The sequence below is a fragment of the Condylostylus longicornis genome, unplaced genomic scaffold (assembly GCF_029603195.1).
Source record: "Condylostylus longicornis isolate FDR11 unplaced genomic scaffold, ASM2960319v2 ptg000135l, whole genome shotgun sequence".
NCBI classification, from domain to species: domain Eukaryota; kingdom Metazoa; phylum Arthropoda; class Insecta; order Diptera; family Dolichopodidae; genus Condylostylus; species Condylostylus longicornis.
In genome coordinates, this window is record NW_026578103.1 from 11351404 (window position 1) to 11375425 (window position 24022).

General features: G+C 20.6%; 1 protein-coding gene across 3 annotated transcripts in view; it reads right to left on the bottom strand.

The window, feature by feature from the left end:
• Positions 1-1004: 1004 nt before the first annotated feature.
• LOC129615059 (uncharacterized protein DDB_G0287625) overlaps positions 1005-24022 on the bottom strand; it is a 39763-nt gene continuing 16745 nt past the window's right edge. For 2 of the 3 annotated variants that reach the window (XM_055530112.1, XM_055530113.1), the window contains exons 2-5: positions 3109-3196; positions 2689-3044; positions 1685-2626; positions 1007-1569 (exon numbers count right to left, since the gene is read on the bottom strand). In XM_055530112.1, the coding sequence (XP_055386087.1) occupies positions 1498-1569; positions 1685-2626; positions 2689-3042 (1368 nt within the window). In that variant the 5' untranslated portion in view covers positions 3043-3044; positions 3109-3196 and the 3' untranslated portion in view covers positions 1007-1497. Of the gene's footprint in view, positions 1570-1684; positions 2627-2688; positions 3045-3108; positions 3197-5933; positions 6219-9140; positions 9602-24022 lie in introns of those variants that run through there. The other variant, XM_055530111.1, reaches the window with a different exon arrangement.

A 24022-nucleotide genomic window follows, 5' to 3' on the forward strand; every position in this document is an offset into this window, starting at 1 on the left:
AAGTATTTTAAACAAATTATTTGAATAAAATTAACAAATTATTTTACAATTCAAAAATAAAAAAGGGAAAATGTTGTAATTTTTTTTTTTCTTCTAAAAAACAAATTTAAAATCATATTGTAAGAGAAAACTTAATGATAATTTGTAATATATTTTGTCGTTTTTTTTTGTGTTTTTGTTTCTTTTTTTTGTAATTCAAAACAAAAAAAAATTCTTTAACATCACAGTGATATTTTCTTTCTTTTTTCACATATAATTTTTAGTTTTGTTGTATAAAATTTTTGATTTTAAACTTAAATTAAAGAGAATTTTGTAATTTGAAAAATTTTATTGTGAATTATTTGAAAATAAAGAAAATTTCCTATTACAATTAATAAGGTAAATATTAACAATTGCACTGTAACTTTGATCAATTCGTTTCAAGTTAATTTTAAAAATTTGTTATAAATTTTTTTAATTTTAAATAATCTTTCATTGTTGCAATCAGTATCAGTTAATTGTACATACATATTATCATCTAATGAATACCATTTAATTGTGTAGCATATGAAATTTTGAATTGAAGATTTGTGATTTAAAAAAATTGTAAGTAAATTAGCAATTCAAATTACTATTATAAGAGCTCAAACTCAAGAGCACCGGAACTCTTTGAGTTTTCTGAATTTCATATGATTTTTTGTAATTAAAGTCAATATTTGAATTGGTATTACTCAGCTAATTTAAATTGGCTATTAATATCTATTCTATAAAATTACCTTATTAACAAATAGGTATTATTTTTCTAGACAAATGATACTTTTTACAACAATTTTATTAATTTCTATAACAAAATTTTCTTAATTGAAGTTAAAAATCAATTTTAGCATATACAACCAACTATATACTATTAAATAATTACTTTTTTTTTTTCAAAAATTTTAACATAAATTTTATTTTTTAATAATACCTTAATTTAAAATTTAAATATAAGGATGTAAATATATATTTATATATATATTTATTATATGTGTGTATATATATACTTTTTTGTTTTATATCCTTTTCAAGGATTTTTTTTTGTTTTTGTTTTTATATATACTTATAATATTTTTTATATTAATTCACTTATATTTTCTATTTTTTAAATATTCTCAAATTTGTTTTTAAACATTGTGTGTTTTTATTAGAAATTTTTTTCTCTAATTTTACTTGTTTTATTTTCAATTTTGCCTTTTTATATGTATATATATATATTTTTTTTAATTTTTTTTATTTAATTATTTTTAATTTTAAAATTATATTAATATATATGACTTTTTTTTTATTTTTGTTTTTTTTTTTTAATTTATTATTTATTTCGTGTTTTAATGGATAAGTTTCGTTTTATAATTTTTCATTTCAGATGTGTGTGATTAAATTTTTTCCAAATCCAAAGAAAATTGTTTTTGTTAGAATATTAATATTAATAATAATGATAATAAAAATATCCTGCCCAATAATATTTGGGCAAAGTGTTCATCACCAACAAAATACTGAAAGCTCACCAGAATGTTCATTTTGTCGCCATGAGCTGACACTACGGGCTTTAAGCTAAAACAAAAAAATAATTTTTTATAATAAAGATTTTTAATTAACATATTTAAATAAGGACACAATTAAGAAAATTTATAATTAAGAAAAATATATTAAAGGAAAATTTGTATACCTGTTGCATTTTATCAAAATCCAAACATGGTCGATGTGGTCTTTGTAATCTTTGTGGAGCATGATGTGTTCGTGATGGTCGCCTTCTTGGTGAAATTGCACAATGAAATAATTTCGCCGGTGGACTAATTGAACGAACATCAGATGATGATGCGCTAATAGAAACCATTGTTGCTGTTTTATTAACAGCATTTGATGGTATCAATTGTGTTATAGAACTCGATGTATTACTATTATTACCATAAAATTGATGATGATTATGATGATAGGGAATAAAATGATTAAAATGTCTTATACCACCAATTCTATCACTTATATTAAAATTTTTCTCTTCTAATAATCTAAATGGTGGTGGTTTCTCTATATTATATTTACCATTTGAATTTAATAAATTATTTAAAGAATTCCCTATTGCTGATGATGTTGTAGGTGATTCATTAACTGTACTTGTTACTATTGATGATATTGTATTATTAGGATTTGTTGTTTCTATTTGTGTAGTTAAAGATAAATTTGTAGTTGTAATATTATTAGTACTATTATTAATTAGATTCGTACTATTATTCAAATTTTGATGATGGTGATGATGATGTTGATGATGATTTGAATGATTATTAAGATGTTGATTATGTAAATGATGTGAATTAAGTATATTATCATTATCATTAGCACTATTATTTGTGCCACTAATTCCACCACATGCACCAAAATCAAAATTTTGATCACATAAAAAATCTTGTGTACTGCTATTATGGCTATCCTTGGTTGAATTGCTATCACATGAAATTTTAATATTTTCAATGCCTCGGCTAGTTTCAGTCAAAATTAATGGAGTTGTAGCACGAAACATTAAATTTAAATTACGATTTGGCTTTAATGCCTCAAGAGGTGGTGATGTGCGAAAATTTACTGGTGTGGGAACTGATTCCAACAAATTTCTGACCTAAAATTTAATAAAATTATACAATGGTATATTTAAAAATTATATACACAAAAAAAATATACTTCATCATCAGAACTGTGAGGTAATGAACGTTTTCTAGTTTCTGATATAGTAGTTGAGCTAGCTCGTTTCGGTGACGATTCTGTTTCAAAAACTTCCGGTTCAATTGATGATGTCTCTGAAGCAACAGATTCTGCTGTACCCCGTTCTGATAATATTTTATTAACATCCTCAGAAGATAAAGTTAATGCAGCAGCTGCTGCTGCTGCTATTGATGATGGTCCATTAATAACTTCAAGTTCTTCTTCTGAACTATGTTGATCATATAAGAGGTGGGCCGTTTGTGTCATTATTGAAGTTGCTGGAGATTCAATTGAACAGTCCGTAGGGGATAACGTATCTAGTCGAGAACTCATACCTTAAAAATAGAAATATCAAATTATTTTTCTAGAAAAAGTTTGTTTTTGTGTTGTTTAACGTACTTAAATCTATATCAAGTTCTAATTTAAAGCTGTTTTCTTCGTTTTCCAATTCACCATCAGATTCCGTACCAGAATCGTGTTCATCAATCTGTAATAATTTAAAGACAATATAGTTAAATTTGAATAATAGTATAAAATCTAGTTAAACTAAGTAATGACGATTGGTAATTTAAATATCAAATAACGAAAATAATGCTAATTTTTTCTTAAAATAATTTATAATAAATTTTTTAAAAAGTCATAAAAATCTATGAAATTTAAGGGAAAGTCTTATAAAAGATTTTTTAAAGCGTTTGTAAAGTCGATTAATCGGTTTCAATTCAACATTTAAAAGAGTAACGTTTAAAAGAGTACGAGTTCTATAACAATGAAGTCTAACACATCTATGTGTAATTTTATAGATCTGTACAATGAATACTAGCCACTGTTGTCCATTTGTCGAATTGTCCTTTCAGCCGTAACTCTAAAACCAATAAAACTATTTTTACCAAATTTTCACATTTGATTTATAAAAGCAGAAAGACGAGGTCTTTAATTTGAATTAGTTTGAGCCCTCGTACCCTCGCACAATAGGTAGCTGGTAATAAAAATTTGAAAGCAATTTGGCTGTACATCTTAAAATATTGAACTTCAAAAAAAAAAAAATTCACTATATCTCGAAATTAGAACTACATTTTATAAACTGCCAGCATTGTAAACGCTCAAAAATATAGCCAACATTCTCAAAATAATTTAATCAAAATTATTAAAGTTCATATGAAGATTGCTACAAAGTTATCACTTGAAAAATAATTAAATTAGGAAAGTAGTCGGTATAATTTAATTGATGTACTTAACACATACTATCTTATAAACAAAATTACCATTTAAAAAAAAAAACTATGTAGTGGATTTAGGTGAATTCTATACCTAAATAAAAGTTTCGTTTTCAATCGCATAATTTTTAGTTGAGAAAAATTAATTAAAAAGTTCTAGTTCTAAATTAAATGATATATGTAATTTGCAAATAATTTAAATTGCAATATTTAAGTTAAATATAATTAACAAATCTTGTTGAAAAACTAGTTACATTATGTTTGATACTTATTTTTCTATTCAAGTCTAAAGTATTTTCAATTATCATTTTTGGATTTATACATAGGTCACTTTCAAAACAAAATTTTTCTAAATATAGAAATTAATTATAGGATCTATGTAAATAAGTATATATATCCCGTTATATTTTATTAAATTCTATAAAAATCTTAAAAATAATTCTTTAATATTGTAATATATATGAGCAATATTAATATTATTATAAATTAATTAATTAACAAATTGACCTAGTACTAAAGTTTCAATTTGATATTAATATTTTTGTTACACAAGTAAAAATTTTTTTTTTTAATTTAAATAAATTCTTAATTACTTTTTACTTAATGTAATAAAATTTATAAAATATTTAATAAATTAATTTAATTTAGGTGCTAAAAGTTACTTAAAACAAAAATTTATTAAATATTTTGAATAAATTTAAGGAATAAATCAAATCAAATTTTTAAAAAGAATAAAATTATTAGAAATAAAAAAAAAATTAAATAAATAACGTACGCACGTAAATTTTATTTGATTTTTCATTATTTTTTTTCTTTTATTTTTAAATTAAAATTTCGAAAAATTGCATTTCTTTATATTACAATGCACTCATATACAATACAAAGACGATATATTTATATATATATATTTTTATATATAACAACTCAGTCTTAAGATTTATTATATATATATATATATATATACATGAATATATAATACGTAAATTCATACGTACATATATATATGTATATATATATATATATATATATATATGTGTGTACGTATGAATATCTCTCGTAAAGGGTTAACTTTATTATTTTATATTTCGAAAAATTTCTAATGCGCCAGTCATTCTTTTATTTATTCGTCTTCATATTTAAATATTTACATATATATATACATATTTACATATATATATATGAATGCAAGTAGAATTTATACATACATATATTTATTTCATATAAGGAAAAATATAAAAAAATATTAATAAAAAAATTAAGAAAAATATTAAAATTGAAAAGTTAAAACTAAAAAATTCTTCTTAAAAATATTTTATTCTTTAAATAGTATAAAATCAAAACAGCAAAAATTTATAAAATATAACCGTTCCAGACAACGGTATATTAAACAAAAAAAAAAAAATACAAAAACAAAAAAAAACAGAGTAGCCTAGCAAAGGAGTAAATTTAAAGGAAAACACACATTAAAATTTTTCTAGCTGCACCCAAAATTGTATATATATGTGTGTATAGAATAATAATATGATGCAGACGACAAGGAAGAAAAATAAAAACAGAGAAATGAAAAGAGAAAAATTCTATAAATAAAATTTTAATATTTGAAAATTTTCTTAAAAAAATAAAAAATCCCTAATTGAAATTTTAATTAAAACTATTCTTGAGAGAATAATTTAAAAAATAATTTAAAGGACTAATAAGGAATAATTTTAAATTTTAATTTAAATTATTTTTTTATTCAAGATTTTTTTACGAGGATAATTTCAAAAAAAAATTTAATTTAAAATAATTTCTTATTATTCAACAATTTACGAATTCTTTTTAAATTAAGACTTTTTATTTTTTTTCGATTTTATTTTCGTTTTTAAATTTAAAGTAATTTTACTCTTATAAACTATATATATATATCACTCACACCCATTAAATTTATTCGTATATAAACCTATATATTGTAAATATAATTACCTACTAACTGATAAAAGATTAGAAAAAGGTATAAAAGAAGGAACTTACTTTTTCCTGTATGATTTCATTATTATCACTAATCGATTGCGAGCGTAATTTGTGCGTTAAATATTTAAGCATTTTTATGCTTTTATTTTCTTATTATTACTAATTTTTTCTTATTTAAATTTTACTAATTTTCTATTAATTATAATTACTTTTTTTTTGTTTGTTTTAACTACAATTAAATAAATTTTAAATTTTATTATTTTTCTTTAATTTTTTATTTTCTTTTGGCTTTTCTTTTACGATTGTTTTTTTCATTAAATTTCAAGTTTATATAATAATTGAAATCTTTAAGAGAAAATAAATACAATATTAGCTAAATATATTAAAATTATAAAAGGAACAAAAACAAAAAATAAAAATTATTGATGACAGTAATAAGTTCTTTTTCTTTGACGTTTTTTTTTTTTGTTGTATTTTATATTATACGAAAATAAATTTTTATATTTTTAGCCAATCTATGCATGTATGCATATTTAAATATTAATTTTCAGCACATAAACCTTTATATTTTGTAATAATGTTATATATATACATAATATAGTTATATGTATAAATCTAATTATACATATATTGAATATTTAAATTTATATCAAGGATATTTTGATTTTTTGATTTTATTTTATAAATGAATGCATATTTTATCAATATATCGTATTTTATAAATAAAGTAATATCAATTTTACTATTGATTATACATACAATACATGTGTATATACATATGTTATTTATATGATTAATTATTTTGATATAATAATGAAAATATATATATAACAATAAATGTGCATATATATATATATATACATATACCATTTATAAAAAATAATTAACTATTTTACAATAAATTGTATTTAATTATAATAATAATTATAATATTTATAATAATAATTAGAATATTCTTATTATACTTATTTATAAATATTAATAATTGTTAAATATATAATAATAATTAATATTTATATAATGGGTTTTTATATTTATTTTAAAGATCTATTCAAAAACATGAAACATGAGAGTTATTCCCGAAAATTTTTAATAATATAAGTACATATGTATATATATTTTTATATAAAAATTATAATAGCTAAATATTCATAAATAAGATGAAAAAAAGAAATATATTCTTAAGTGTAAAAATAGAAATTACTGAAATAATTTGAATTCTTTACATTTATATAATAAATTTTTTGATAACTTTTAAAATGTTTACTTATAAATTTCTACCAGCGTTTCTTATTAATTATGTATATATAAAATATATGATGATAATTTGTTGTCATGTAGCAGATATGCTTTATATTTATTGATAAGAAGTACATGAAATAAAAATGCATTTGGCACAGTTAACAAGCAATTTTTGATTGCACTGTGATTAGCAGTGATTGATTTTATTTTTGGGATAAACAATAAATGTGTAATTTTTGCTTATCTTATATGCGTGATCGCATATATGGTGAATATATATATGTATATATGTATATATATATATAATTGTATCCTTTCATTAAAAGAAAATATATCTAAAAATATTACAATTATATTTAAATGTGATCAAATATAAAAAATAATTTCAATAAAATTTTTTAACGTCATAGAAGAAAATTATTTCTGATAGATGTTGAATATATACGAAATACTCGTAACAATTGAATAAAGTATCTTTTTTGAAATAAAATAGAACTAGTCTTAATTTTAAAATATTTAAGATTATGATTAAATGAAAATATTATCTTATTCAAAAAAAAAAAAAAAAATTGTTTTTTTATATATATAATAATATATTAAACAGTAAATTATTAGGTACGTATTAAACAAATACTAAGAAATATTTTACTATATTTTCTAAGAAGAAAATTTGTAAAAATATTTGTATAATATTTAATATTGAGTATATACGGCATAAAAATGCAAATTTATAAAAATAGCACTTTATATATTAATGATGTGTGTGTTTATGTATAAATGTATATATATAAACTCTTATATATAAATTTATATATATGCACTCTTTTAAAACTTGCAATAAATATATGCATAAAAATAATATTTATATATATTGCATTTTGTATATTATGCATATCATGAATTGTTTATTTATATATATATATATACACCAATTATGTATATACATGATTTATTTATGGTTATTAATGCGCGTATATATACACATGATATATACTTGTTTAATAATTTGTATAGTATATTTGAAGATAAAGATGTTTTAATATATATCCATTTTATCCGGCAGAAATATTAAAATACTATATATACACAATATATTGGATGTGTAATTGTATGAATGTAGATGTATTATGTAAAAAAAAAAAATGTATAATTTTGCATCCTGTTTTTTCACTATTTAAAATGTATTTTGTTCAAGTTAAAAGTATTATTATTAAATATTTTTAAATTATTTTTAAATTTATTTTTATTTTAAATATTGAAAATTTTTGAAAAATTTCATAAAAATAATAAATAAGAAAAAAAAAATTTGGTTCTATAGACATAGAAAGCTTTATGTTTAATTTTTCTCTCCTTTTTTTTTAATTTTTTTATTTAAATTTAATTTTAAAATATTTATACACAAAATTTTTTGAAATTAATTTTTCTTTTACAATTTTCTATCCCATATTTTTTATTCAATTTTTTTTTCGTTTTTTTTTTTTTTAAGAAACTCTCACAAAATATATTTGCATATATATACAACTAAAATATTATATTATACTTCAAAAACTACTTAAATTTTATAGAATACTATATACAATATTTATAGTATCCTTGATTTGCGAAAAGGCTAATGTCCTTTTTAATTTTTTTTTCTTATTTTATTTTCATTGTTATTATTATTTGTGATTCCATATTTTTTTTCTCTCTGTGTATTTTGTTTTTTTTGTTTTCTTACTTTTCTTTTTCTTATTTTATTGTGCATTTCTGCATTTTCTTCGTGATTTTTATGTCTTTATTATTTTCACTTGTGTATCTTTTTTTTTTTTATTTTATTTTATTTTTTTTGCCTGTTTTTGTTTTATTGTATTTTTGCACTTTATATTTATGTATATATATATATATATATATATATAAATATATGAAATGGTTGCAAAAAAATTGAAAAAGAAAAGCAAAAAAAAATATTCCTATTTATTTTGCATTGCAAAAAATAAAAATAAGAAAAGAATAAAAAATCATTTTTTTTCTCTTATATTTTAATACCTGCATTTTATAAAATATGCATTTTTAAGTCATTGAAATGCAAACTCCATTTTTTATTTTATTTTTGAATACATTTTTCCCACATTTTTTTATTTTAAAATTAAAAATTTTTCAGAATATATTTTATATTTTTTATAATTTAATTTCGGCATTTTCTCATTTTTTTTTTTCGCTTTTCTAAATTTTTTCCTTTAATCTTTTTTTCTCATTTTTTCATTTAAAATTTTATTCACATATAAACGCGTATGTATATCTGAATTTAATTTTCTTAAATTTGCAATTTTCTTCCATATATCCTTTTTTTTTTGATTTCATGAGAAATTACTCGAACACACCATTACCATCACCATCACTCATAAAAATATCGTAAAATCAACAAAAAAAATGTTATAATAAAAAGAAGAAGAAAAAAACGGGAAAAAAGTTACTTTTTTTTTTTTAATAATTTTTCTAGTTGAGATTTCCGTGATTTTTTTTACACAAAAAAAAAGTACCGAATTAAAAAATTTAAATGAAAAATTTTATTTTTTTTTATAGAAAATTAAATTTTTTTTTCAGGAAAATTTTTCCATTTTGTAAAATATTAAAATTTTATTTCAACTAATTTAATTTTTTTTTGGTTATTTTATTTTCTTATATTTTTTAAATTGAATTTTAAACTTCTTTTTTATATTTTTAAATTTTTTATATAAATATTTCCTCTCTGATATGATTTAATTTTCCTTTTTTCTATAGAATTATGAAAAAAAAAAGAAATTATTTTTCTTTAATTATAATTTAAAATAACTAAAATCTTTTTCTATATTTTATCCGAATTTTAATACTTCAACATTTCAATGATGAAATTTAATGTGTGCAGAGAGAAAATTTTTTTTTTCCTTTCATAAAAAAATAAAACTATTTCCAGGACTCTTATCTCTATTATTTGTCATAATACACGAGAAGTATAAATGTATTAGTGTACATGATTTTTATATAAAATAGAAAATTTTTTTAACAAAGATAGAAAAAAAAAACATTTTGTAAATAAAAGTTTTAATTTACGAAAAAAAATTGGAAGTGAATTTGAGAATATTTTATATTGTGAATGAGAGAATTTTTAATTTCTACTGATAAAAACAATAATAATAACAATATTCTCTTATTCTTTCTTTTTCCTATATGCATTAAAGTGACAAAACAAAACATGCTTTTATTAAGAAAAATTAAGCGGTTTTACATAGTAAATGTATTCAATACAAGTATTTGGTGAAATATGAAAATATATTTAAATAATTTCCAATTTTTTCTGTATGATGAGAATGTAATTATTGTGCTATTATTGTAAATAATTATTATTGTCATCATTATATTACAGCACTTCCGATAAATTAAACGAATTGGAGTTCTGAAAATTCATTTAATTCTACAATTCATTCCAAAATTAGAAACCTAAAATCGATAATATTGTTTTATAAAATTTATCTCGAAAATCTTTAGTCTTATTTTTGGAAATTCTAAATTGGACGATTGCTGGAAGTACAAATAAAATTTTTATACGAAATTAATTTTTAGGGAAGATTTAATTATTTATTATTCTAATTTTATATAATTTTATTATAATTTTAATTATTATTATTTTTATTTCTCCAAATGTCTATTTTATAAATCGTTCTGAATAAGAAAATTGCGAAATATAATTAATGTATTTATGTCATATAACTTTCAAATGGAAGAAATGCTTTCCGTTAGCATATTCACGTAGAAAAATCTGATAATTCTCCTTTAATACATAACATAATATAAATTAAGCTGACATTTAAAAATAATTAATTTTTAACTAAATATTACAAAAAATTTAGATGTTCAATTCAAAAATGCGAAAAATAAAACAGTAAGCATTCTAATTCAGGCAAAATTTTAAATATTATGAATTTTCGAATTAATTGAAATTTCATTCTTCGTTTTGTTCGGTTAATGTGTTCAATAAAAATAAACCCTGTACATATTGTGCAATGTTTTATATTATTCAATTTTTATATATATATTTACGAGATGACGTTGACGTCTTGTGCATTGAGAAAATGTAAAGGGGAAGAAAATTTTATAATATTAATTTCGAAATTTCATATACGAAAATTATTCGAAATTACTAAAATATTTTCAGTATAATAATTTCTTTTTTATTTATCTTGCACGGATATATTTATGTGTATGTGTATGATTTGTGTTTTCCTCTCTTTACGTCAAAACTATTTCTATTTATTTTAATTGTCTGTTGACGCTTTAAGCACGAGGATAACATAAATTTGCTTATAGCGAGTGTTAAACTTTTCTTGTTTTACTTTTTAGATTTTCTTTGTATTCTTTTAATATTTTTATTCTTTTTGTTTTTTTGTAATTTTATTATATTCCTATTACATAATACATTTGTTATTATATTAAAAAAAAAAATTATTTTTAAATATTATATTTACCTTAATTTTTATAAAGTATAAAAGAGTTAAAATATTTATGTATGTATAGATAATATAAAATTTTCAATTGTGTATAATTATAAATGTTTATATATGTGTATGTACATATAAAATTTGTATTTATTATTGTATTTGTGTATACGTGCTTACTCACTGAATTTGATTTGGTCTTTAATATTTATAATATATGCTTATATATTATAGTATATAGATAATATTAGCACATTCGTTTGTTGATTATATTTTTACAATTTTCAGGATATAAAAATTTCTATCATTTCCTTTTTTCCGCTATTCAGTAAAGAAAAAAACATAAAATATTTTTTTTTTTTGGTTGTTCTTTGTTTTTCCATATACACAAATAAAAAATATACGAGTACTTATTTGTAGATATTTTAAGGATATATTTTAAGGATATTATATGTAAATATGTATGAAAAAAGTCATTCATAAAGAAATAAATTAAGTGCGTATTTTTAATATTTTATTATTATACATTTTTCATATAATATTATCCGGTAATAACGTTCACAAATGTAGTTCGAAAAGGTTTATATAATTGAAAGAAAATTAAATTAAATTATTTATACAAAAAATCACAAAAATATTTTCATTCAGAAGAATTTTTTTCATGTTAACTGATAAGATAACAAAATTTTTAATTATGAAAATTAGAAATTTTCGATTAAAGACGAAATTTATGGTGTACTCCTAATATTAGAACAAAAATATTATTGTGCTTTATCAGTATATGAAATTTAAGTATTATTTCCAGTACTTTTATTGAAAAATTAATAGAATTTCTAGACATTTTCATACTTTTTAAAATATGGTTTTAATTATGCCAAAAAAAATTTAGTTTTTAATAGAATTTCATATTTCAATATTTGAAATCTTAAACCTTACAATTTATGATTTAGCTTCTATATTAATAATTTCTTAAATTTCATTATCAATTTATTTAGAAAAGAAAATATTTTACACAATAACCACATATATTTATAATTTTCGTGAAATTCATGAAAAATTTTTCTTTAAATTTTTCTATAAACGATGTAGTAAAAATTTATTTTCAATCTTCTTTTTTTTTTTACTTTTCTTCTCTGAAACAAAAGTGTTGATGGTATATGCTTTCCTTGCTACATACATACATGTAATACGGTAAGTACTAACTATCAAGTATATGTATATGTTTGCATACAAATCTTTATAAATTTTGTATAAAAATGTCCTGAAATCTATTTTTGGATCAAAAATTTTGTAGAGGGAAAATTATCTGTTTACACGGTTTTATTTAATATATTATATACATATATTATTCATAAGTATATATAAGTATATTTTTTTTTTGATATATAAAAATATATTGTACTATAATCATTACATACATATTCATTTATGTATACATAAATATATTATTACATATATAATTACTATATATAAGATCTTACGTGGCCTGTATACATATAGGTAACAAATATATATCTATGTGTTTGTATCTGCATATATATGAATATAATTATTACTATTATTAAATACAAACTATATATATTTTTCCTTTTAATAAACATTATATATATAAACGAATATATAGATGTATTTGTATACCGATATGAACAGTTTTTGTGCGTGAAATTGTTGAAATTACCTTTAAAAAAGGATTTCAATTTGATTCAACTGGATAAAAAATTGTACATACTTATTTACGTCTATTAAATGAATGTATATATTTAAATATATAATTTTTTTTTCGTACGTAAACAAGCGCATATATATACCCCACACGTAGTATATATAACGACATATCGAAAAGAAGAAAATTAAAGCAAAAATTACAAGGTACTCATACGTACATGTGTGTATGCTTATAATTTTTGTATATTTTTACAAACGAGATTTAAAGTTGAATTAACTTTTATGAATATTTTATGAAAATATAAAAATAAAGAAAAAAAAAAACAAAATAATTGCAATAATAATTATTTTTTTTTTTACCTCTATAAATATCCTTTGTAATAAGAATAAAAAATAATTTTTTTTTATATATTTTTTAAAAATACAAGTACAATTATAATGTCAAAATGGTTAAAATTTTTAATACAAAGTAAAAACAAAAAAAAAAGTATGTGTTTTTTTCATGTTTTCAAATCTTTTGTTAAATTTCTTTATTCTTTTTGTTTTTCCTATACTCGAATATTAAATTTAATAACTTCACTATGTAATTTTTTGTACTTACGTATATATTTATATAAAAATCACAAGTATATAATGTGTATATAAGCACCTATATAATTTTTTTGAATTAGTCTAGGTCTGTTTATTTAAAGATGGCTGTTTGATTTCTGAGGGCTGAGATTTCGTCCTTCAAAATACCTATATTTTGTTTTTCTTTTTGGTTTATTTTTTTTTATTTTGTTATATAAATAGAATTTTAATATAGTAAAAGTATTATACTTTATATATATTCATATTACTGATGTTAATAATATGTGTGCATGTTTTCTAGTAATACAACATGATTGTATATAATTTTTTTGTACATAAATACATACATATTTATATATACATATACACATAGGTAACTTAAATAATACTGTGTTAAAGTTTTATCAGGATATTTTTAGATAATATCCGGGGTATACATTAAAGACACGTGTATATTATATATTTAAATAAATATTTATATATGTATATATGTATATATATATATAGACAAATTTGTAACAATGATTTGAAATTTTCGTTAATTTTATAAAAATAAAAATGAAAAAAAAGAAAAATTTCTTTGTAAATTTAATTGAGAGAATACACATAATATTTGTAAATAAATATACATATATATATATATATATATATATTAAATATAATATAAAAAATTATAGTAAATTGAATATACTTGTATTTTTGCGTATATATATATATGCTAATACCAAAGAAATACTACTTTATATGGACCTGGATCCATGTACATATAAGTATATTATATTTGCAATAGTAGTGTTACGGAGAAATTTGTGTATATTAATGGTATATAATATTTGTTTTTCGTTTATAATAATAGATTGCTTTACACATATGCGTATATCACATTAAATATACATATATTTAGTATAGTATGCTATATCATGAACATTATATATATACATATATATATATATGTATAATTAATTCCATAATATGCATATAGAAAAAATTTGTAAAAAGTATAAGCTGATTTTTCCTTCCATTCTTATTATTATTTTTTTCCTCTATGAAATTCTCAATTTTTTTTTCATTTAATTCTAAGATGTAGGTGTTATATACATGAAAATTATAAAAGCTTTATTACAATTTAACTTATAAAATGTGGAAGGAAAATAAGATAAATAAAATGAAAAGAGTAAATTATTTAAAGAAAAATATACGTTATTTTTTATGCATATTTACATATATATTAAAACAGAAGAATATTATTGTATTAATTGATAATAATAATAATGAATGTTTATAATTATATTGAATTATAATGGTAGCAATTATTATTATTAATCGATGAATTTATGATTTCAAATATTGTAATCATTTCAAATCGTTGCCCTCGCATGTAAAAAATATTTCCTATATATATTTTATTAATTTAAGATGATTTATAAATTTTATGAAAAAAACAGTCGTTTTTGTCATTGTAATGTGTAGTTATCCAGTTATATGATAGATCACGATAAAATATACGACTATTTACTTTCTTTTGTGTTTGCTGAATTGAATAATGTCTGTTCTTTCAATACAATGAAATGTCAAAAAATTAAATTTTTGAGTCTTCGAGGGGCTATAATTTTCAAAAAGGTAGACAAGCAAAAACTATATGATCTATAGAGAAGTGTTTACATTTTAAGTTTTTACATTTTAAACGTTAACAGACACACGGAACCTCTGTTCCGTATCAATTGATTTACAATAACAATTATAATAAATTTTTTTGTTACCTTTTGTTTACTCATTTCAAATAAATTAGTGTATTCATACACATATACATGCATAAAACAATATGTAACTACAATATATTACATTTAAATTTCTAATTTAAAATTTTTCATTTCTTTCGCCATAAAATATGCAAAAAAACATTTGTATTTATATAAGACTATTATTTATGCATATATTCAAAATATATATATTTGTATATCAGTATTTCCGTGTCTTCAATAATGCGCTTACGACGAAAATTTTACAAAGTATCAAATTCCAAAAAGTTTAGTAAAAGCTCTTGACATTGTAGACTTTTCCCAAATGCTTAAAAGTGGAGACGTAAAATAAAAGTAAATCGGGTATCGAAAAAATGCAGCATAAAAATGCAATGTTTTTAATGATTTGGTAACGTTTGTTAAAAATTAGAATTTGCACAATCGTATTAATACCGTACTTAAATCTTTTTTACAGCATTATTGAAGTCATGGTTTCTTTAAAATTTGAAAGCATTATTATGTAAGAGTTATCTAATGCCACTTATGCACAGTTATTGCATATTTTAATACAACCCACTATTATCATGAAAATAACGTAATAAAATTGCCTATATTTAAAAAGGTATTAACCTTTGTTATTTATTAACTTCTTAAATGAACTTTCATGTCAAAAAGGTCTCAAAATTTTAAAAATTATTCGTCAAAATTTCACAGATTATTTTTTGTCATTTTTTATATGCCTATAACATATTTCCTCGCATATAAACATAACTGTATAAAGTCATTAAAAAAAATTGTATTGAAAACTACTCATACAATTTAAAGGTTAATTTATAAATGACTGATAAAGATAACGAATTTTTATTCTGATTTTACTGATTCATGTATAATTATTATATGCAATCATCTGATAGAAATTTTCGATCAATTTGGTATATTCTCAAAAAATAATTTAATTTGGTGTTACCAACCATAATAATTATCAATAAAAAAAAAAAAACTAAAATGGAAAAAAACCAAATTTGATTTGGAGTACCGAAAAAACAAAATATAAAAAAAAACCCAAACTCATTAAGAATAAAAATACAAAATATGTTTGTATGTGTTAAGAGTCATTCTTTGACGTCATTTACATACATACATTTTATTAGAAAAAAGAAAATAAATAATTTTAGCTTTATTTTTTTTTTACGATAACCTTGACAAAAGTATTGAATTTCTTACGTACACATGATAATTTTATATTTCTTTTGATATTATGTTATAATTCTTTTATATAACCTGGTACCTTTGTATATATGAAGGGTTTTATAATGGAAACTTCGTTAAACTAATTAATTATAATGACATTTGAATTTTAATTTTATATTAAGTTTAAATTTCAGTAAATAATAATATTATAATACAGATAGCAGGAGAGTAGCATAACAATGTTAAATTAGTTAACGCATAAGCTAATTTCATAATGCAAATTTTTTCATAAGTGTGTATAAGACTTTAGATGGGTCCCCGCAATTTTAAATACATAGAACTAAGAAATTTAATTTTTCTTTAGTATTAATTTATTGCCTTTATTTTTTAAATTTTATAGCATATAATATGGCCATAAATTCCTTCGATTTGTATTGAAATTTAATATGTAATTTTCAATAAAGACTCAAATAATTTTTTTGCAAATTAGGACTCATTTCCGCAAATCAAGTCGCAAAAAACTATATTGAAATAATTATTAAATTATAAATGGTCATTCTTATATAAAAATTCTTATATAAAAAATACAAAGTAGGACAAAGATTAGACATTAAATGTTATTATACGAATTTTAATTGGATGTAATTCTAATTTTCTTCAAAACGAAATTCATAGATGCTTACACATCTAAAAATTACACATTTATAAAATTCTAATCAAAATAAGCAAAATCTATGAATACAAACAAATGATGTAAGCTCTAACTAAAAATTTCATTTGACATATGCACTACTTTGTCATCGAACATCTGAAACTCTCTCTATTTTTGTTCTATATTGAAATCGAAGAGAGATGATCAGACAAAACTTATACTTCAAAGGTCGAAATTACCTTCAAGCCTTTCACCAATCTTAAATTTGATTGTTTTTCTTTAAAAGTACTTGTAATTTCATTTTTTTAATGTAAATGTTGCCTTTTTTCAAAAAAATTCATAAAATGTTTGACATTAAGAAATACGCCCTCTAAATTGCAAAAAACTAAAATTAAATTTTTCGTTTCAAAAGAAAAAAAAAAAACAACAAAAATTACTTTTCTTTCCGCATATAAAATTTTTTTTTCCCTTATCACTTTTTTCGATAAGAACAAAAATTATTAATAATTATTTTGAATTGTTTTGGATTTTATAACCTACAATTAATAACCTACAATATATTGTTTTTATTTTTTATGATTCTTTTTTATTACAGTTCATATAACTATTTACACACATATGTATATAAGGCATTTATACAGATAAGTACGTATAAATTGTCACTAATTCAACTGTGCTATATGATTAATAAGGAAAAAATAAAAAATAATTTTTATTATCGCATTTTTTCTGTTCTTTTTTTTGTTATGATTGTATTTCAGAATTTGAAAAACAAATAAAATAAATTATTAAAATAAAACATTTTTAATTGTATGATTATTTTTTTAATTGTGTTTTAAGATTTGGCTCTTGTCATCTAGACATAAAGACGCTTTTTATTTTAATAGAATTTTGTATATGGGTATGTATATACATATGTGTATGTACCTGTACAGAATAATTTTGTCTGCAACAATTTTTCCAAAAAAAGTTTATTGCATGCATGCTTTCTGTAATTCGAATATTATATAACAATATTGAAGAAATTTTAGGAAATTTTAAAATGCCAAATATATGGAACAAGAAATAAAATAGGCATAAAATATTATAAACCAAATATAAAAAATTTAAATTCAAATTTGGTTATATAAAGCAATGTTAGAAATATCTTGGGTAAATCTACAAATTTTGTTCTTGATGATTTTTAGGAATTAGCTCTTGCCCTATAGAAAGACACGAAAAAAACGGAGCTGCCATTGAGTCGATGCCAAATTGTTATAGAATTTAAAAATCCAAACATGTATAGAAGTTGGTCATGCAAGTTAGTTCAACATGGTGATTATGCATATTGATAAAGTATGTTGAACATGCAAATTGGTCACACATGTTTGTCATGTATGTGTAAAAATACAGATGTTTGCCTGTCTATGCATCCTATATGCACTTTATTAATTCGATTTCCATAAAAATTTAAAAAGTTGTTTTACAAATTCACGCTATAGATCCTGTAAATATACGGCTAACTATATCTGTAATAGTATAATAAAATAAAATGAGGATTGTTAGAAAAGTTTCGGGGACACCTACAACTCTTGTTCCTGGAGATTTAAGGAAATCCGCGCTGTGACGCGTCAGATCCCGATAAAAAAATTTAGAAAAAAACATGTTAAATTTAGTGCTATGCACAGCGTTAATTTCCATTGCGAATCGTTTTAGAAATGACCACTTATGAAGCACAAGGAAATTTGTTGCAAGTGTAAATAAATAACAAAAAATGTCATTTCTTCCCTTCAAACTTTCCCTTGAAACTTTACTAAGGTGCGTCAGGTTTGCTAGTATATAAAATCTTATATAAAATTGAAATTTTTATATTAATTCCAAATTTAAAATAATAGTTAAAAAAACCTCCCTAAAATAATAAATACTCATCGTTACAGACTCATGTACATAGCACCTAAAATATTTTTAATATATTGCAATTAATATATAGGGTATTTTTATATTTGCTAAATTATTTTATTAGATTATTATAGTAAAATCATAGAAAACAAACAAAATGGATAATTACTGTAAATAAAGCACTTCAATTCAATTCATGAAAAGATATAAATTGTATATAAAGAGTGTAATAAATAAAACTTTAATAGCAATATTGTTAGCTATAACTTCGATTATATGAGTTATATAACGTTTTTATTAGTTATTACAATAATTATTATACTTTAAATAATTATATTACAACAAAAAATATTAATCACTTGAAACTTTGTTTCTAATCAAAAAGGCTAATTTATTTTTGTTTGTTTTTTCTTTATTTATAGTCTCTTAAGGGCTTTTTTTCCACTTAATTGATTGGTATATATATGAATAAGTACAAAGCATAAAAGTATAAATTGCGAAATGAGGTCGAAATTTCGAAGTATTAAAAGTATGTATAATATAAGCATGCTGATGAATGTACTTTGTTTTATATGTACTTGATTTGTATATCACTGGATTACAAAAATATTTCAACTAGAATTTTCTATAAGCCCTTTAGCCCTCGTAATAATATTTTTGTTTTTTGTTCTGTTTATGATTTAGAATTAATTTATTTTATTTATGATTGATTGATCGGATAAACATTTATTGGATGTAGATAAGATTAAGTTACACATTTTCTACATGCAAGTTATAATAATTTTAATCGGAAACAGATAATACGAAAAAGTAATCCTCATCTTTTAGTAATTTTTCTTTTCTTTTATATTATTAACTACTCAATAATTTCATGTTAATAAGAGAAAAATTTGAATTCATAATTAAATTATTAAATCTAAATATGAATTTGCAATAAATTTAAAAGCCATTAACAACTGAACAGTTGTTTAGTTTTGATTGTATTTTCGGTTTTTAAATTTGGAACGATCTTAAAATTTTAGGAAGAGACCGTCGTGGGTTTAGTAAAATTGCAACTTTTTAATGTGGGTTTAATAGGTGCGGATTTTGGAATTTAAACAGAAAGCAATCTTAAAAAATTAAAGTGCCTTAAAATGTTATGTAAAAAATTTAACAGAAAAGTTAATAAATATTTGTCGCATAATTTGGTGTATGTAATTTTTCCAAAATCTCACTACAATAATTAATAAACCGCTCATCAAATTACCATAAAACTTTGGAAAGTATGGTTTAAAACAGTCCCACGATGATTTCTTCAAAAAACAAAGTTTTTAAAAATGTGCCGATTCGAAAATTATAGAAAAATTTTTCGATTTCTTTAAAGTCCTGTTACATTAAAATTGAAAGTCACTAAATGTGGTCAAACACAAATAGTATTGTTGGAAATATAGTTTTGTTCCGGGAAATTTTTGAAAATCAACTCTGTGAGGCTTTAGGTTCCAATAAAGGGAGAGAAAGTCAAGGGGAAATTGAAATTGATAAAGTCCTTTTTTTGCTTTGTAGTCCACATCAACGCATAACGCGTTAACTGGTCATTTTACATACATATAAGTGGTCGTTTATGGTCATAAAATAAATGTACAAAATAAGTAATGTTAATTATATAAATGCAATATTTATTAGATTTTAAAATTTTATACAAATTCATAATTTATTAAACTTAGACGTGCATTTGAAATTATGCATAAATTTTGATAAAAATAAAAAAAATAAAGTTAATTTTTTCACTAACAAGATTTAAATTTAATTTTTTTTATTATTGTTACTTTAATCATTAATAAATTTAATGAAATTCATGTTGCCTACCTACTTATACAGCTATTTAAAATTATACTAATTTTCATTTAATTAAAACAGACAAATAAGTAAACACATAAGTTCATATAAATTTCTATGTATGTATGTACGCATGTACATTCATCATAATCATGTATTTGCATTTCTTTTTTCTTTTAATATAAAATTAATTTACCATAAATAATAATAACCACTTGAATATTTTCGAATATTCTATACTTAATAGTATAGAATTGTACATAGGTATGTGCGTATGTATTTAAAGAAAAATAACCATAAAAGAAAATTGTATAACAATTTAAGTAGATGCAATATCGTACCTCCTATTTAGAATAAATTAGGCAAGTAGAAATTAACAAAACATGTTAAGACTTGTTTATTTTATCAAAAAATTATTAATATGAATGTATATGTGTATGTACATGTAAAATATCATTTATGAATAATTTTTATTAATTTGCACATATGTATATGTATACATATAACGTTTTAAGTCAAAAATAATGGTTTTTTCTAGAAAATTAATTTGAAATTTGATAACAATAAAAACCAGATCCATATAAAATTTATTTTGAACAGTGTTGATAAAATTTTGAAAATTTAATTGTATGATTTAATAAAATTAAATGTTATATGCCCAATGAGATATATATAGCTAGCTTTGCAAAATTTTAGAAAAAGAATAGGATGTTTTAAAGAGTTTAAAAACGCTGAATATCGAAAAAAAATTGCATATATGTAGGCGTAAATAGAATACATAATTATATATATATATACACATTACTGAAAACGGGAAAATTTATATGACTTCAAAATTCTAGTAATATGCTGCATATCGATACACAATTCATCTTATAAACGACAATATATGTATAAACTGCGTATTAATAGAACCAGAGGGCTTTGCAAATATAAATTTTAAAGTCAGAGGATAATGCAAATATAAAAAATTCTCAACTGTTCCCATATCTATGTTAAAAGCATATGTAACTAAAATCAAGGCTTTATTGAATTAAAAATACATTTTTTCCATGAACTGTAAGATTAGCAAAGTAAGACGATGTTTTTGAAATTGTTATATTTTGATTTAAAAGTTTCCTGTCTGCTATCCATCATATTGAATATACTGTAACTAATAAAATTTATTTAAATAAATAAATAAAAGAATTAATATAAATTATCATGATGTTATACATATACATATGTATGTAGGTAAGTATACAAAAATATTACCTAAGTAAAATGTTAGAAAGTATCTGACACCCTGTATTATTAAGGTTATTAACCGATTAAAAAAATAAAATTTAATATTTTATAATAATTATCAAGTTAAGTGTATTGTACATGAAAAATAGAATATCTACATATATAGACTTGTATAATCTGCTCATAATTATTTATTATACATAACTAAGTGTACACAATACTAATAAGCATGTATGGTATGTTCGTAACACAAAAAAAACATACTAATGACAAAAAAAATAAAAATATTTGTTTTTTTGACCGCGGTTATCAGCAAATATTTTTTTTTTTTTTTGAATAAACAACTTAATTAATACATATACATATGTAAGTGTACATATCTATTATTAATATACATAAATATAATAACATTCATAAATATATAGGTAGCATTATAAGTACAAAATTAAAATAGAAAGAAATTTTACAAATATTTAATTATTTTCATATATAGCAAGAGGTTACTTGCAAATTTATTCTTAAATATAGTAAATGACACTAGTATATACACAGTATATACGTATGTATGTATGTATGAGGAATTAAGAAACGTGTTTCATTAGATTCAATTATCATATCTAATATAATATTTTAATAATGTTATATTATACTAAATGCAAATAGTCATAATATTATTCGATTAGATTATATTTAATAATTATTACATATAATATATCAATCAATAATGCAATTTAATATAAAAAATTAAATAATTTACATGTTACGAAATCATTAAAAAATTATACAGTTTGCTAATTAGAATAATATTTATAATATTATATAGATTCAGTAATAATTTTGTAAAATGTAATAATTATAAGCATCATTACTTTATAATTATTCTGTAGTTCAATGAATATAATATATGTAGTAATGTATACTAATTATATAATTTCGATATACACACAATGAATTCCGAATAATTTAAAAATGAATTAATATTTGACATAATTGAATTATTAACTTATTTGGACCGCTAAATATGCCGTATTTGGGTTGCTTCTTCTATAGTAATGTGACACTTCTGATAGTTTTTCAAATAGAAAGCTGTTTTGTATGAAAATTATGTTATATGAGAATAAAAACCTATACTTATAAAATTAAATATTGAAAATTTTTATTGTTGCCCATACCTTCATTCTAGGCTCTTTATCTGCATTTTCTGAAAACATAATAATTTTGAGCTAAACTATAGATAAATAGAAAATAGAAGAAATTTAATAACATATACGAACGAATAAATTTCTGAAAAATCTACTCTATACCTAATTTCTGAAAATAAAAAACAGAACAAGAGACTACGTGATTTTATATACTCGTAAGAATATTAGCTGCCCGAATTTATTTATTTTACTTTCTTTTAATTGAAAATTTTGTACATAAATAGATTATGTATATGATGTGATAACGCTAATCATTAACAAAACTTTTTAAATTAAAATTTATACGATATTTTTACATATACATATGTATGAGAAACATACAATGTATAAAAAAATATTTGATTTAGACTAAAACGCTGACTGAATTTGAAATACATATATTAATTTTTATACGTTGAAACAAAAAATTCTGGAGCTATTTTAATTTAAAGTAAAGCCAAAATAATAAAATCTTCAACATTAACTTTAAAGAATTAAAATTGACATTATCGCCATTTAAGTTCTTACACAATAACTC